This window comes from Lineus longissimus, chromosome 15, assembly GCF_910592395.1.
Source record: "Lineus longissimus chromosome 15, tnLinLong1.2, whole genome shotgun sequence".
Lineage (NCBI taxonomy): Eukaryota > Metazoa > Nemertea > Pilidiophora > Heteronemertea > Lineidae > Lineus > Lineus longissimus.
In genome coordinates this window covers 10,787,998-10,803,953 of record NC_088322.1, presented here as the reverse complement: position 1 = coordinate 10,803,953, position 15,956 = coordinate 10,787,998, and the positions used below count along the sequence as shown (strand labels likewise).

The 15,956-nt window shown below is 41.5% G+C and overlaps 2 protein-coding genes, 1 long non-coding RNA gene and 2 other non-coding genes across 16 annotated transcripts in view; all 5 read left to right on the top strand.

Annotated features, from left to right (window-relative positions):
• Nucleotides 1-386: 386 nt before the first annotated feature.
• LOC135499422 (organic cation transporter protein-like) lies at nt 387-3,246 on the top strand. The gene is made up of 6 exons (XM_064790166.1): nt 387-1,074; nt 1,308-1,536; nt 1,672-1,867; nt 2,047-2,280; nt 2,457-2,591; nt 2,802-3,246. Exons 1-6 carry the CDS (start codon nt 718-720, stop codon nt 3,244-3,246), a joined length of 1,596 nt encoding a protein of 531 aa, XP_064646236.1. The 5' UTR covers nt 387-717.
• A 410-nt stretch (nt 3,247-3,656) lies between these two features.
• Trnak-uuu (transfer RNA lysine (anticodon UUU)) lies at nt 3,657-3,729 on the top strand. Its single transcript has one exon. It is a non-coding gene; the product is annotated as a tRNA-Lys (tRNA).
• A 473-nt stretch (nt 3,730-4,202) lies between these two features.
• Nucleotides 4,203-6,383, top strand: LOC135499981 (uncharacterized). Its single transcript, XR_010449374.1, has 3 exons — nt 4,203-4,370; nt 5,029-5,101; nt 5,652-6,383. It is a non-coding gene; the product is annotated as an uncharacterized LOC135499981 (long non-coding RNA).
• Nucleotides 4,783-4,855, top strand: Trnak-uuu (transfer RNA lysine (anticodon UUU)). The gene has a single exon. It is a non-coding gene; the product is annotated as a tRNA-Lys (tRNA).
• A 2,423-nt stretch (nt 6,384-8,806) lies between the features above and the next one.
• The window catches only part of LOC135499555 (uncharacterized), a 67,385-nt gene continuing 60,235 nt past the window's right edge, over nt 8,807-15,956 (top strand). For all 12 annotated transcript variants that reach the window (XM_064790396.1, XM_064790403.1, XM_064790394.1 and 9 more), the window contains exon 1: nt 8,807-10,163. In XM_064790396.1, the coding sequence (XP_064646466.1) occupies nt 9,314-10,163 (850 nt within the window). In that variant the 5' untranslated portion in view covers nt 8,807-9,313. The remainder of the gene's footprint in view (nt 10,164-15,956) is intronic.

Genomic DNA, 15,956 nt, shown 5'->3' with positions numbered 1-15,956 from the left:
CATAATAAAATGGCCGTATTGATGGAAATTGGTTGACTCTCAGCCGGCTTAATTCATGAAAACAACATACATGTATTTGCTATAATTTCCTGTGGTGCAGTCGTCTTTATTGGCCCATCCGATGCGTGCTCCATCTGCCCCGTCAGGCAGATAATAATGCGTCTGGTATTTGATTGACAAGGTAAAATGTATCATGTAATATTTGCCTTGCTGTGATATATAAATGTCTAACATATTGTGGTATTGCGTTAACTATTACGCGATATCACGATAAGGCAGTTGCGACACTGTTGTACAAGGTCATCGAACAGCCCGATGATATCAAAATTAGTTCATATGCTTATGTCTAAGTGAAGGGCAATGGCATTAAGAGTAAGACGCATGGTCTAAGCATTGGTATTCTTAACAAGGACGCGTGTACGTTGTAGGTTTTACCGGAGTTGTGGACACTGAGTCAATTAGATTTCGTCTTGTTAAATGTGGTACATGTAGTTGGAAGTATTAAAGACGTATGAAGTGCTGGTTGTTGTATTCGTGGATGGAATTAGACATGTAGGGGATTGGCATGGATTGTTGAAGACGACAGGAATGGCCTAGTTTGGTCAGCTTCTCAAACCTGCGGATTGCCTTGGATCTTAATTCATTGAAATATCGGACAATTTGATGGATTAAAATTTGATGACTGTATCTCGGCAGACGTGAGGTGCATTTTCCAAAATGGCGGTACCAAAACAGAATATTCTCGGGTCGCTCGATGGCAAGGTACGAACCGCCGTGCGATTCAAACTTGTCCCCTCGTTCGAAGACATTCTGGAGAAAACCGGAAATTTTGGAATTTGGCAAATGCTTCTTTATCTCATCTATTTAATCATCGATTGTTCGATTGGCTTGACATTTTTGGCAGCCATCACGGCAACGGAAGTACCTGGGTGGAAATGGTCGTGCAGCGCCCAAGGCGATGATATAACGAACTACAATTTTACAGCGAACGGCAATACGAGTTGGTGTCCTCCTGAAGGAATCCATTGCGAAAATATCACATTTGAAAACAGTCTCTCTTCGATAGTGACCGAGGTACGTGCTTCAAACCTGAAATGTTGACAACTAGTATGACTCGCATTTTGTAAGTTTTAATATGAGCCAAAACTAGGAACTTGATTACACTGAAAATAGTATATACATTTGTACCTTTGATTTAAGATAAGACCAAAAATGCAGGTTTATGAAAAAATCTAAAAAGTAGGCCAAAACGGCGGTCGTGCCCTGGCGGACCAAAACAATTCTATCTCCACAAATTTAACTTCCAGTGGAATCTCATTTGCGACAAGCAGCACATCACCCGGGACATAAGCACATTATATTTCGCTGGACTACTGCTTGGAGCATTAACAGGAGGGTGTTCATCGGACTTCTTAGGCAGGCGGAAGGTGACTCTCATTAGTTGGCCCCTGATGATGCTCTTCCAGACATTTACTGGCGTGTCTGTGTCATGGTTTATGTACCTGGTGCTGAGAATCGCCACGGGATTCGCGACTGGTAAGCTGTAACATTGCCCCAAGTATCAAGTCTCATTATGCCAGTTACCTTTGTTAACAAGTGTCTGAAATCTCCCCGATTTTCGGTGTCTGCCTGTCGACTTCGCTGTTAATATCTACCGACTTTTGTTTCCAGGTTGTTGCCTCGTGCCCGCAGGTGTCCTCGCAATCGAAAACATGGGGACAAAAAGCCGTGTTGTCATTACTCATAGACTTGGATTTTCGTTGGCATTCTTCATGACTGCCGTGGTGTCGTTTCTTCTTGAGGACTGGAGACATAGGGCGTATGCCACGGGACTGCTCTTGGTACCTGCAGTTCCTCTGCTATTTTTGTACGTACATGAACATATGCCAACATCCTGACAACACATTTCTTTTGAGGAAACAAAGAAGCGCAAACACTTAGCCAAACTTAACGATGTCGGATTATCATTAAGTGATGCAGTATCGTATCGTGTGCACTGAGCAATAGTTTGTAGATAAGTGTCATGGGTTCTTTTAATATTTTTAGATTTCTACCGGAGAGTCCAAGATGGCTCTTGCAGAAAAACAGAATCGACGAGGCAGAAATTGTGGTTAAGAAGATAGCGAAATTCAACCGGAGGCCGTGTCCAAACGTGACAACACTAACACATCTGTCTGAATCAAACATGAAGGAACGTAGAAAGCATGGTGCCTACACAGTCTTGGATCTATTCGCTACTAGAGAATTTGGCTCGAGAACACTTGTCATTTGTTACACGTGGTAAGTTCTATAATCAGTCACCGTCTCTGGATGATCCCAAGTTCTGTGTGGCGGAAAATAAAGAGGGTTCTATGCATCCCGGGTTAAATGTGTCGCTATTTCAATAAGGTTATGTGTCCCGGTGGATTCGATGATGCGATGATTTCTATTACTTTCATTCTTGTTTTTCATTCCAGGTTTGCTTCTTATGTAACAACATTCGGCACGGTTGAAGTAATCATTGACTTTAACGTCGCCCTTGCCTTGAAAATCATAGCCGTCGGTGCCGCATCACTTATAGCAAAATCTACAACTATATATTTAGTAAACAGGTGAGGTCATATAAATCAATTTTCCATATTAACATGATTAAATTTTACATAATAAACATATCATAAGAACAATGTACTACTTCAATCTTATTTGCAAATCACGAACGTCCGATATAATAAGGACACTTTTTGAATTAGACAGCGCCTACAATTTGATGAACATGTACGGGTACATGTACACTCATACGATAGCTTTTTCGGGTTTTTCAGACTTGGTCGAAAGAGGTCGTTCTTGGCAAATGTGACACTCTCTACGCTATCAAACATAGCTATCACTGCATTAAATATCGTTGGTGTGGGTGAAGGTCCAAATGGTGACGCAATACTGGCGTCACGAACGTCCGCTATAATAAGGACACTTTTTGAATTAGACAAGGCCTACAATTTGATGAACATGTACGGGTACATGTACACTCATACGATAGCTTTTTGGTTTTTCAGACTTGGTCGAAAGAGGTCGTTCTTGGCAAATGTGACACTCTCTACGCTATCAAACATAGCTATCACTGCATTAAATATCGTTGGTGTGGGTGAAGGTCCAAATGGTGACGCAATACTGGCGGCAGTGGCGCTGGCTGGCCTAACAGCGCTATGCAGTTGTCATATGGTGCAAATCTGTTTTTCTGCAGAGATCTACCCAACGCTACTAAGGTAATGACGCATATATCAGTTTCCGCAAGCCGGTGTAGAAGTTTGATATATTCTTGGATAGATTGTCCGGGAGAACAAAATATAATTTTATGCACTTCAATCTCTGAGCTTTTAACGGTCATTGCCTCTATTGACGAACATGATTGATGGTATGAGAAGGAAGAGCAACGAGGAAAATGAAAAAGAAGCATAAACTGTTTCGATGTACTCTGACCAGGAGAGACTCCTGTCGGCGACTCTGGGTAATTAAATCTCACTCACCTGGCTCGCTGAGAGTTTCCTTATAATACACAATAGAATGAATACAGTCGTTATCAATGGTCAATTGATTTGTTTTGTTATTCACACCTGTTGCTGGTATCGATTGGTTTTCTTTTTATCAAAACTGAAACATTACACCAATATAGGTATGTAGCCCGTGTAGCTCAGTCGGTAGAGCATCAGGCTTTTAACCTGAGGGTCTGGGGTTCGAGCCCCCACGCGGGTGATTCGTATTTTTACAATTTTTATGAAAATTTCGTTCAGAATGAGAATTCATGTGTAACATTTTTAAAGTTTACGCCGTCGGGCTGTCAAATCTCGGTCGAGTTGGAACTGAAAGAGGCTATATCTATGTGTATTTGCTCACATCGCTTGATATCACCTATCAAATGGGATGTTTGTAGTCGAGTCGCCAGTTTTTCATGGGCAGCAACCCGTGCTGAAGATAAGTGCCGATTGGCTGCCACATTACTGCTTTGCGCAAGCAGGATTGCCGGCAGAGGTCATCACCAATAACAACTAGCGAAGGGAAGACCTCTGTGACGGCGATTGGAGGAGGACGTTGTGGGGAGTTTCCGTTTCTGAGTCTTCACTTTGTTTGGGAACGCTGAAAGACAGATTGGCACGTTCTCTGTTCTCCCTATTGAAAAGTCATGGTCTCTCTCGCTGTCGATTATATGGATACACTAGAATGATATTAATAATACAGACCAGTTTGTTAATAATACAAACCAGTTCCTCAAGAGGAACAACCTAAAACGTGACACTGGTTTGTCCTGGTTTGGCGCTGGCTGACCTAACAGCGCTATGCAGTTGTCATATGGTTCAAATCTGTTTTTCTGCAGAGATCTACCCAACGCTACTAAGGTAAATGACGCATACATGTATATCATTTTCCGCAAGCCGGTGTAGAAGTTTGATATATTCTTGGATAGATTGTCCGGGAGAACAAAATATAATTTTATGCACTCTCTGAGCTTTTAACGGTCATTGCCTCTATTGACGAACATGATTGATGGTATGAGTAGGAAGAGCAACGAGGAAAAGGAAAAAGAAGCATGAACTGTTTCGACGTACTCTGACCAGGAGAGACTCCTGTCGGCGACTCTGGGTAATTAAGTCACGTGGCCCGTGCTAAGAGTTTCCTTATAATACACAATAGAATGAATAGAGTCGTTATCAATGGTCAATTGATTTGTTTTGTTATTCACACCTGTTGCTGGTATCGATTGCTTTTCTTTTTATCAAAAATAAAACATCACACCAATACAGGTATGTAGCCCGTGTAGCTCAGTCGGTAGAGCATCAGGCTTTTAACCTGAGGGTCTGGGGTTCGAGCCCCCACGCGGGTGAATTGTATTTTTACAATTTTTATGAAAATTTCGTTCAGAATGAGACTTCATGTGTAACATTTTTAAAGTTTACGCCGCCATCGCTTGATATGACCTAATAAATGTGATGTTGTTTTTAAAAAGATACACTACTGTGAACAGTGCATAACAATACCTCCGTTTGTATGTTTCAGGTCGACCGCCTATGGTGTTTCCGTTGCCTCTGGGATAGCTGGCTGTATCTTCTCACCGTTCATTGGGATGTTGGTAAGGATGATATTACCGAATCCGCAGTTTTAGTGTCTTTGCTCTTTTCATGGTTGTTAGTGCTCGAATATGGTTCTATCGAAACCATGCAAGAGAAGAGAAAACCGAGGCGAAAATGTATTTACTTGGATATCCGTAAATAAAGTCTATCAAAGTAATATGTCTATAGATATAATGATAAACGAAACGTATACCTAAATTGAACTAAGGACTAGAATAAGTATATACAATTGACTGGCCTGTAATGTACAATACATTTAGACATACGCATAATTGTGAGTGTGCATGTACGTATTATTCTTGGGGTTGATTTGCTCTTGTTTAGTGTTTTTTTCCTTCTTCCTCAAGAAGACAGAGTAAATGTCTTAGAACACAAGTTGTTCTCAAGTAAAAAAAATCTGCTCTTGTCAACAACAACTCATTTTCTCAAATTGCACTTCTATCCCGTGTGCTCTCAACCCTTCACCTGGTATGTGGAGTTCGGGGGAAAAAAACAGAAAAAAAGCGATTTAATGTTGAAATGTGTTTATATCCCCGGTTTATCTTGCAGAGTGTCTACCACACGTCTCTTCCTTTCGTTGTCTATGGATCGATCTCTCTGCTATCCGCTATATTGGTTGCCGCCATACTGCCAGAAACGAGAGGTCGTGACCTCTCTGAGGAACTTCCGCCGAAGAGAAATCGCCATTGCTGCACATGCGCGTGTAGCTTCAAGGACACCAATAATAAATTTACTAGTGCAGGAAAATTGCATAAAACTGATAAAGCCTTGGTTAAAATTGCGAAAGAGACCAACAGGGACTACAAACGCGACTATTTTCAAATGGACTTTTCGCAGCAACCACGGAGTGTTGAAAAGTAACGTTAGTAATCCCAAACGGGTGTGGTGCGTTAAAACTTGAATATACTTAGGACTATAGCGCTCTTTGGGTTCTTAACGTTGAACTTCTGAAATAGCATCATGAAGATAAGTAAAAACCTCTGCCGAAGGGGCGCTATCACTGCATGGCCGAGTCGCCATTTAGTTTTTCATGGGCAGCAGCCCGTGCTGAAGATAAGTGCCGATTGGCTGCCACATTACTGCTTTGCGCATGCAGGATTGCCGGCAGAGGTCATCACCAATAACAACTAGCGAAGGGAAGACCTCTGTGACGGCGATTGGAGGAGGACGTATTGGAGAATTTCCGTTTCTGAGTCTTTACTTTGTTTGGGAACGCTGAAAGACAGATTGACGCGTTCTCTGTTCTCCCTATTGAAAAGTCATGGTCTCTCTCGCTGTCGATTATATGGATACACTAGAATAATATTAATAATACAGACCAGTTCCTCAAGAGGAACAATCAAAAACGTGTCACTGGTTTGTCCTGTCTTATCTTAATGTCAAAATATTCCTAAAGATGGCGATATTATCGACAAAAGCTGGAGCCAATCAGAATCGATCATCTGGAGCATCCATGTGTGAGGGAGACACATACACAACAAATTGGATGCCCGATTTGAAATATCTGATCCAACAATCTGAAGGTCAGATAATTTTCTGATTTTTTTCTGAAATTCTTCGGCATTTTTACACGATCCTTTAGTTGAATGCTTTGCTGACATCCTCAGTAGACTCGTGGGAGTACACGCTCCGCACTACTATAGTATTGAAAGACCCTTGAGCGGCAATTTTTTTGAGTAGAGCGCCCATTTGACCCCGGGGATAGGACATTCAAATCTCATGCTATAAGAAGTCGCTGTCTTCACAAACATGCCATTTGTGGTATTGATTCAAAGGGCTTAACTTATTCCGTCCTGAGCTATCCACTACCTGAAGCCCATCTGAATGGTCAGTGTCACTGGCAGTGGTGTCATCACGTCCTGTACGAATTCATATACGCCACACTCGAAGATCGTCTTTTATGATTAGTTGTACTCGGAATTGGGGAAATTTTCAAAATATTTCGTCGATAATTAAATTATTTACGTACTTAGTCGTTCGTACATGTAGCTCTTCGTAAGGTTTGCAAAACAAGTGTGGTACGTCGGTGTACGTCAGTATTACAAATATGGATCTGGAACACTCCCCCATACCAGGCCAAATATCACTTCGGAATTTGTGAGGTGAATTGCATTCTGATGAGTGGTTAAGCTTACGACCGATTGCAGGCAATTACGCCATATTTTTTCCGTGTCATCAAACCGATTATTTACTTTAAAAAAAGTACCTAATCTGGTTCATGAATGATCGATTTATGAGCGAGTTTTTTTCGCATAGAAAACTATATAATTTCCTAGTTTACTATGTGACATGCGGGAATCTCAATTTGAGCTGGTCGCAATCGGAATATGTAGGAAAGTGTCGTAAGGTTATAATTTTGCCGCGATGAGAAAGGATTGTGTTATACCGTTGTATCTCCTAGGTATTGAAGGTTTTTGGTCTCTGTAGAAACATACCTTTACCCGTCACCATACATTACACGTTTTCCACAGGGTTTATTTAACATACTACCTACACCAGCGCGAATGAAAGAAAGACACTGCCTTGAGCACTCAAAGGGTTTTTACCACCGCAACCCAACCCCAAAATTCGAATATCCGAATCATCGCTATTGTTGTACGCAGAGAGGGTCCGGCGTTTATTTTTTATTTTCATTTGTCCCGAACGAGGTCTTTTGAGGACAACGTCGCGAATGTTTTGACTGCGATTTCCAGACAAAAAGTATAAGCTCATTTTCTATGTTAGGTATTATCGTAAGTTCAATACCAGCATATACATGATATGTGTATAGAGTTGGTGTGTATGGCTTTTCAAAGGGCTGCTGGCCGAGTATTTGATAAAGGTCGAGTACTTTGCTTTGTTATCGCCAAGAGTATTTGCGGCAAAACATCATACTACAATGTACATAGTCCACAAATGTGTGCTCGCGTTGTGAATGCACGGTTTGAGCAGAGCGGAGCGTCAATGAGCTAAAAGCTTTTTACATATTGCATTGGTCACTATTTGACAGACATGCTGTTCATCTTCTTCTTCAATCTTCTCCGTCTCCTTCTTTTTCTTTTTCCTTCGGAGTTCTCAATATTATATGAACAGCCCTGTGTTGGTGACAACCGCTGCTGTTTGTCGTAAGTCGTCATGGGCCCAGTATCATAAACCTGTCATGCCACTTATCATTAGTTTCAACTCCTATTGGAGATATTAATTAATGTTAAGCGGAAATGAACACTTTCCTGAAATGCGCAACCAGATACTTTAATGCAGCGTGTAACCGGGCTCGGGTCACCGCAGCTAGTTCTAGCGGCCAATTTTGGAAAGGACGACGTTTTATGGTATGAATAATTCGGTTGGCCACGCAGCCTAAAGCAACAAGGGGCTAACCAGCGCAAGGGAACTGTGTGGATACGCAGCGGGAAAGGTAAATTGGTAAATTCAGCAGTTTAGATATGAACAAGTTTGTTTTGTGATATACCAAGATATTTATAACACATTTTTAGTTACTGTCAGCTGAATGCACCTACGATGACAAATACCAATTCGTGACAACTCGATCGCACAACGTGGTTTAACACATTAGAGTGACCAGCCCAAACACCAACAGGTTCAGCGCGTAGCTGTATAGGAATTATGTTCGAATCTAAAGTGTCAACACACCAATGGTTAGGAAATAGCCATTTGGAACAGCCTATACCATAAAACACACTCATTCGCCATTAGAACTCGTCAGCCAACGTCAGCTCTTTAGGATACTTAGGTCCGGCTCTTGCTCGTCAGCAATCGGGGGCGGTAGGAGCGAGTTTATAAACAGAGAATGCGGCTGGAGCCCGAGACTGATCAGAATCTGCGCGCAGAGCGACTGAACTTACTGCCAACTTCTTTGGAACTTCGGAACTACTCGCTCTGCGAGAGATACCCGCTTTGAAACGAGGTTAAAGTTTGTTGTCAGTTTTCTGAGGTTTTACTCTTCTAGGCCTCATGGAATACCATTGGGGAATAGATCAAATCAGTGGATAGCTGTATACTTGGTATTGCGCTATTGTTAAAGTTTTTATTCAGTCGGCCTACAAATTCTATTCTCGGACGAGTGCATTCATTGGAATACCTCTACACAGACTTCAACCGAAGCACAGCCCACAGGTGGGAGCGGATAGGGTGTGAGCAGCATGCTGTAAATTTTACGGTTAGCTTTATTTTCCTCAAAACGGGACCTCCCTTCAATTTCCCTCAACTTCGACATGTGGGAAAGAACTTACCTGAGGTCACAGCCATCCAGAAGTCTGGATAGTGACCGGACTCGACGTTTTTCTACAAGGACACCGAGGTCACTCTCCGATAAGGGTATGTCCCTGGGGCTGACGTCCCTACCTGCTGTGTTCCTGGCTTTGTTGTACCTGGCCTCGACCCTTTCTATCGCCGATGCTATCTCCTTCCAAGGAACGGGGACAAGTTATGCCCAGTTCCCAAAATGGCATGCCTGCAAAGATTCGCAACTCCGATTCGATTTCAAAACAACCCAGCCCAATGGATTACTGATGTACACCGACGATGGGGGCAGTTACGATTTCTTCGAAATGCGCATAAAGGAAGGAAGGGTCATCTTACGGTTGAATATAGTGGATGGCAGGGATGGGTCCGTCCAGCTCGAAATGGGTACAGGTCTGAATGACAACCAGTGGCACACGGTAGAAATACGGCGAAATCGTATGGAGACTACTTTAGTCATTGATGGCAATGCGGACAGCAAAACATCCTTCGGATCTGATTTTAAGTTTGGTATACTAGAGAAGAACAGCCCCTTATACTTTGGTGGAATACCTTACGCCAAGTATAACGGAGGTGGCTTGCATCTTCTGGCTCTGCCCTCCGTCTTCTTCGAGAAGAGGTTCAAGGGTGCCGTGAGGAATATCATCGCGACCAACTGCTCGTGTGAACCCATCAGGGCAGGCAAGCTAGAAGGGGGTGAGGGGATAACGGACGTACCCCAGGAGTCTTGTGACAGCGATAACACTTGCAGGAAAGGATGTATTTGCATCTCCAAGGATTCTGGGAATGACTGTGACTGCGCCCGCATCAACTGTCATACAGGTAAGAGCCAAATCCAGGTGAACATCCAATCTGATGTACACTGCTTTATCATATGATATCACGTGGCCAAGAATGCTAGGCCCATTTCAAATAGGCCTTGTGGCCAGGCAGAAAATGAAACTTAACCATGCCACGCGATTTACATGTTATTACACCTTTGTAAACGATGGTATGGTCGAAACTGGCGTATTGCTATAAGTTCAGTAATGCCTTGAGGGTTTTAGCACAGGTTAAAACCTCACATGTGACAGCTTTCCGACACTTTTGATAACCCTGTCGCATAATACTTGCGGGCTATCGAGTTCCCTCAAAGAGGAAAACGGAGCATGGTCTTTTTTGCATGAACTGAATCTCTGGAGGATCAACAAACGGAAATAATGGTAATAACCGTGAAAACACTTTTAATCCTGCTAGGCACTGATAACTTTATTAGCTGAGTGTGTACTTGGGATATGGTAAATGGTAAAGACAAGACTAAAACGTTTAAGGGGTATTCCGTTCGTCGTACTTAAACCGTAGGTCAGGGAAATAGAAATGCAGTTATACACAATGCCGCAGTGCGGCTATCTTGCATGCAACTTTCCTGAAACTTGTTATATATAGTTTTTGTATATCGGTCTACAGAACGGCAATTTGAAAATGATATTCAGTGCGTATTAATGAAATTGCAAATTTTCAATTGTAAATTTCAAACTTTAAATGTTGAACGAGTGGTGTTAGCCTTTCAGGTATCAGTGGTTATATGAGTTATATTGGTCCTCATTGCTTGATTACTGATTACATAAGTTTGCATCAAATATTTGTTTAAGCTGTTCGTGTCACTGTTGCATTTTGTCGTAACTATCACCGTCGCACATATGGCAGTATGATATGGCGTCGAAAACGCGAGCACATATCGATCAAGACTATAAAGGTGACCACCGTCCTCTCATCTCTAACTAGTCAAAGTACGACCGAGCGAGAAAAAGACGGATCCTCGTATCTCCATAACTTGCAAAATTATATATTCAGCATTTAAAATCATCGATAGAATAATTTGATACAATTCGTAGTTCTTCGTTCGTAGCCCTTGATAGGCAGGTTTCGCGATCCATACGAACGACGAAGTACGAAGGTTTGTCGTGTCATCAAATCTTGTACCAACTCATCTACGAGACACTCGTGAATCGTTTTCTATCATCTGTTCTACGAGGAATCGATCGGGAAAATCTTCAAAAATAATCGTCGATAAATGTATTTACATGGGCTTCGAACTTCGTCGTTCGTAGCTCATCGTAGCTCTTCGTAGAAGTTGCGAAACCTCTCTAATAAGGCTTGCGAAACCTGCATGATATTCTTTGACGAGCTATAACAAGCACGGCAGAATGTTTGTACAGTCAACCATCGTACAATACAAACGATATCAGAACAACAAACCAAGCGCTCTGTGTCAAGGGTAGGTACTAAATTTGAAGCGCCCATCTACATGCTACACAGCAGACTAATGCGTTCAAAGGAATGCTTCATGCACTGTGACCATTTATTCATTCATCAATAGCCCGTGAAGTGTACTGTCTGACAATCGCAGACAGATCTTTTTCGCAAAATATCAGAGAACAAAAGCTTTTGATTTTCACGTTGAATGCAATGCTTTCACGACCTGCCCTGAGCAGGTCACTGGCCACAAAATTCAGGTCAGATTTATTTGGATGCATTCAAAATCTTTTTCTAAGCAACATAAAGACCCGTGCATGCTATTCTCCCCAATTCTCATTTTGTATCATTAGCATTATCAAAGGTTTGGCCTCTTGGCGAGGCCCTTTAGAATTGGCATTATCTGAATTACAAGCTGTAGAGCCATATAGTTCAACTCTCATAATATTTAAGACATCTGACATGAACCGTGAAACTTGTTCACGTCAAATTTCCAATCTAAGTTTGTTTATTAAGCATTCATTTTCAAAGGATATGTCCCCAGAGAAATGTTACCAAACAGATCACCATCTCTTGTTGATGATGAATGTTAGACTGGCATGCAAGCAAAGCTTTGGCCTTCTCGGTTGAGTGGCTGAAAATCAATCGTTTTACAAATAAGTTAAATAGTTAACCTTGGCAAGAATTCTCAATAGGTAGACCTAGATACGTACACCAGCTTGGTGTGTCAGGCCAGGCACTCCTTACGCTGCTGCTGCTTGTTCTCCGATTGCGATAGGGGCATCCGCTATGCTCGGACTCGGGAATGCTTGTTGGTTGGGCCCTGGTTGGGTTTACTTTCTCGGGCGCTTCTGATGATCGATCTCACCTACAAAGACTTTCAACTGATATATTTGAGATGGCCTACCTGTTGTTAGATACATGCTCAAAGCCTATGGCGAGTATGGCATCTACTGCATGATCATGTCGGCACTGGTCACTAATTCACAAAGCCGTATCTGACAATAGGGTAGTAGAAGGAACGGTCAAACCATGCATATATTTTGTTCTGTGCGGTGAATATTTGAGCGAAGGGCCTGTTTGTAAATCTTTTAATGTTGTTGGCCTCGTTCAACATCGTCATGTTATGACTTTACAGCGCATTCTTCAGACCATTGATCGTGTGTCTGCACGAAATGTCAAAATAAACCAAAGAAAGAAAGAGAAGCCTTGAATAATTCAGTTCATCATTACAATGTATTACTTTGTGTCGATATTATCATTATTCAAACCGATACACAGGCAGTGTTTGATACATATTTGGATTGTAATAAATGTATGACACTTTTATTGAAAGCAATCTAGGCCGTGTAGCTATTAATCATTTTGAAAATAACGCTGGTCACAACCCTTAATAAAAGACTGTTTTGGGACCCCTTTTGAACTTTCTGATATACCTTGGCGATATTTGACGATTTTAAGACGACAACGACGCCTGCAGAGGCCAATGCCTTGTGATTCTCTCTAGTTTTTAAAACATTAATTGAGAATAAATAGGACAAACATCAGCACGGTAGCAGTCTTTAAAAATCATCATAAACATGTCCATGAACTGAGTATAACATGAATCAGTCCAATTTTATTAATGGAAAAGATATCAAATGTGTTATCAAATCGGTCAGTTCGTTTTCCTGCCAACTCGTTTTTTTACAGGAAATATCTACATATCATATTTGATATCTGTCTCTCTGCTGAGTTGGATATCCGTATCAGTGGGTGATGTCTTGTCATACTCCGATATAGTTTGATCGCTTGTTCCGTTAGTATTAATGATATGATCATGTCTTCCTGGAGGGGGTGATGACCACTAGGCGGCCGCGGCAGCAGTGGGATTCTTCTATTTCTGATCGCTTTGTTCCTCCTGTTTTAATGAAACGGTCATGTTTCTTTTGAGGGATGAAGTCCACCACTGGTGAGCCGGGGAAGCAATCAGATCTTCCGATTCGGTGTGGTCGCGTGTTCCGTCTGTGTCAACGAAACAATCATGTTTTCCCTGGAGGGGGTGATGACTAGGATGTAATCGGATAAATGAAAGCAACGAATGATTAGTGTACAGTATTACTTGCAGAACAATCATTTAAGATTTGCAATAGTTGTCCACATTCGATCTTAAGAGTTGTTTTTTATCACAAGTATACATGTATATGCATGACTGTCAACATTTCCGAGTCCAAATATTTCGATTCAAATAAACTTAATATCGATAGAGGCAGTGGCCAGTCGCTGTGATCAGACATTTTTCTAGTCACAAGAGGATGGGTAAGCGAGGGGATATCTTTGTGTGCAAGTAGAAAATGTCCCGTTGGAAAATGTGTCTGGCCCTAATGCTTTCTGAAGTATTATCGTTTATGCTTCTTTTAAGGCCGTGATCGTCAATAGCATGAATATCATAGCCCATAATAGAAATCTTTGTTCCCCGGACTTTGTGACCTAAGACATTTCAAACTGCTACACCGGCCGATATGTGTTTGCCAACGCTTGGGATCGACAGAATGGATATGTCTCATAAATATTGAAATACTTTTTTCAAACGGCATGTTTTCACGTTATTTTCATGTAACTAATATACAATGTATGTACAATAATAAGTCAATTAGTGGTCATTAACTTCTCCCCAGTGCGACTTGTGACAATTACTGGACTCTTTGAGCTAATTTTGTACAACATGCAGTAGGCCCATAAATGAAAAGTCTGTGACTTATATTGTGTCTAACACCATGCTGGATATTCATAAACAAGCCTATTCACCCACGATCAAGTCACCTTAAACTCAAACACCCCGGACTTAACATATTGTTATCCCGTGGGTCATATATACTTGGAGCATCAGCCCGTAAACGTCCAAACACCTACCTGTTTTGTCTGGTGTTCAACTAATGAACATGCTTGTGGACTTGGAAAATATTGACAAGATGATTTAGGTGTAGCCTTACTTGTTGTGTGGCAGACTTCGAAATAATGCATTAACAAGAATTTACTTTAACACGACAATCATAAACGTACCATACTCCAGGATAATCATCCGATCTACCGGGGTTGTGCGCCAGTATCATCCTCCTTCTTGAAAGGAGACTTGGTGTTGACGTTAACCGCCCATAGAGCGCCATGAGGGTAATAAGGCAGCTGAATGTATTGTTGCTGACCACCTGCTTTGCGCAAGGACACAATCAACTTCAAAAATAAACATGGCACTTTGTCATGGTCTATTAGTTTGGGACAGAGAAACAAACAACTAGAGGCATAATTTTATATACATACACACATTTGTAAATCAAATGGTTTGCTTTGGCAATTTGTAGGAAGGGCAGCTTAACCCTTTGTCTCTTTGTCTTATAACGCTGTTCCTTTTGTTATAAAACCAGTAAGAAAGTGTTGGGTTAAGGCATAGTCAGGATGAGCACGGCGTGAATCGTCACATTGTTTGGGACAGTTTGTTGCTGGGATTAATGGTTCGTGTAACCATGCCAAAATGTACTGCTGTATCCTGTCTTCGCGAGGTAGGCGTACAAAATAGTCCAGCTTTTGTTAACGAGAACGCCTATTTCCCTTGTGGGGGTCGACGCGGGTCACCTAATAATACGCAGCATTCATAAACAAGTTTTGTGAATGAAATAATCCAAAGCTACTTTATGTAGGTCATGTACATGTACTAAAATGAATACTAGTGTAATGGTTTTCATTACTTAATGAAAGGAATGGCCACTCCTTGTTCGTGTATATATACTATTGATCATGAAATGATGTACCCTTATCACTTTGTATGTCATATTTTGATCAAAGCTTACTTTGCTCGTTGGAATTTTAGTACCATGATTATTACGCTTACCAATATAAAAAATATTACACGGTCACTGGATAATAATCCAATTTTCAATATATCGGCATACTTCTCATTATTTAAGGGACATTATACCCACAGCGCCAGACAGATAATGATCATAATGTAATTGGTGTCTTGTTGACACCTGAACAAATTTAATCATCCGAAGTATGCAACATGGGCTTAAACAGCCTGCGTATGTTATGCGATTTGGCACTATGGTTGACCGACAACACTGCGGCGGTGTTGCATAACCTGAACACACTGATGAGAGTCGAAGCCATCCAATATGACACTAGGCATGCATTTAAAAAGGAATCAAAATTGCTATAAAATTGCTATAAAATTGAACCTAAACATGATAGGCTAAATGATTAATCGTTGGGATGTTACCCAATTTGACCTGTGGTGTAAAGGAATCCGGGTAAATTAGACAAAAGTAATTAGATTCACTTGTTTGTGCGGCGCTTGACCCATCGCGTGTGCCCTCATACTGCTGGGTTAACGCTTTTTTTCTCATG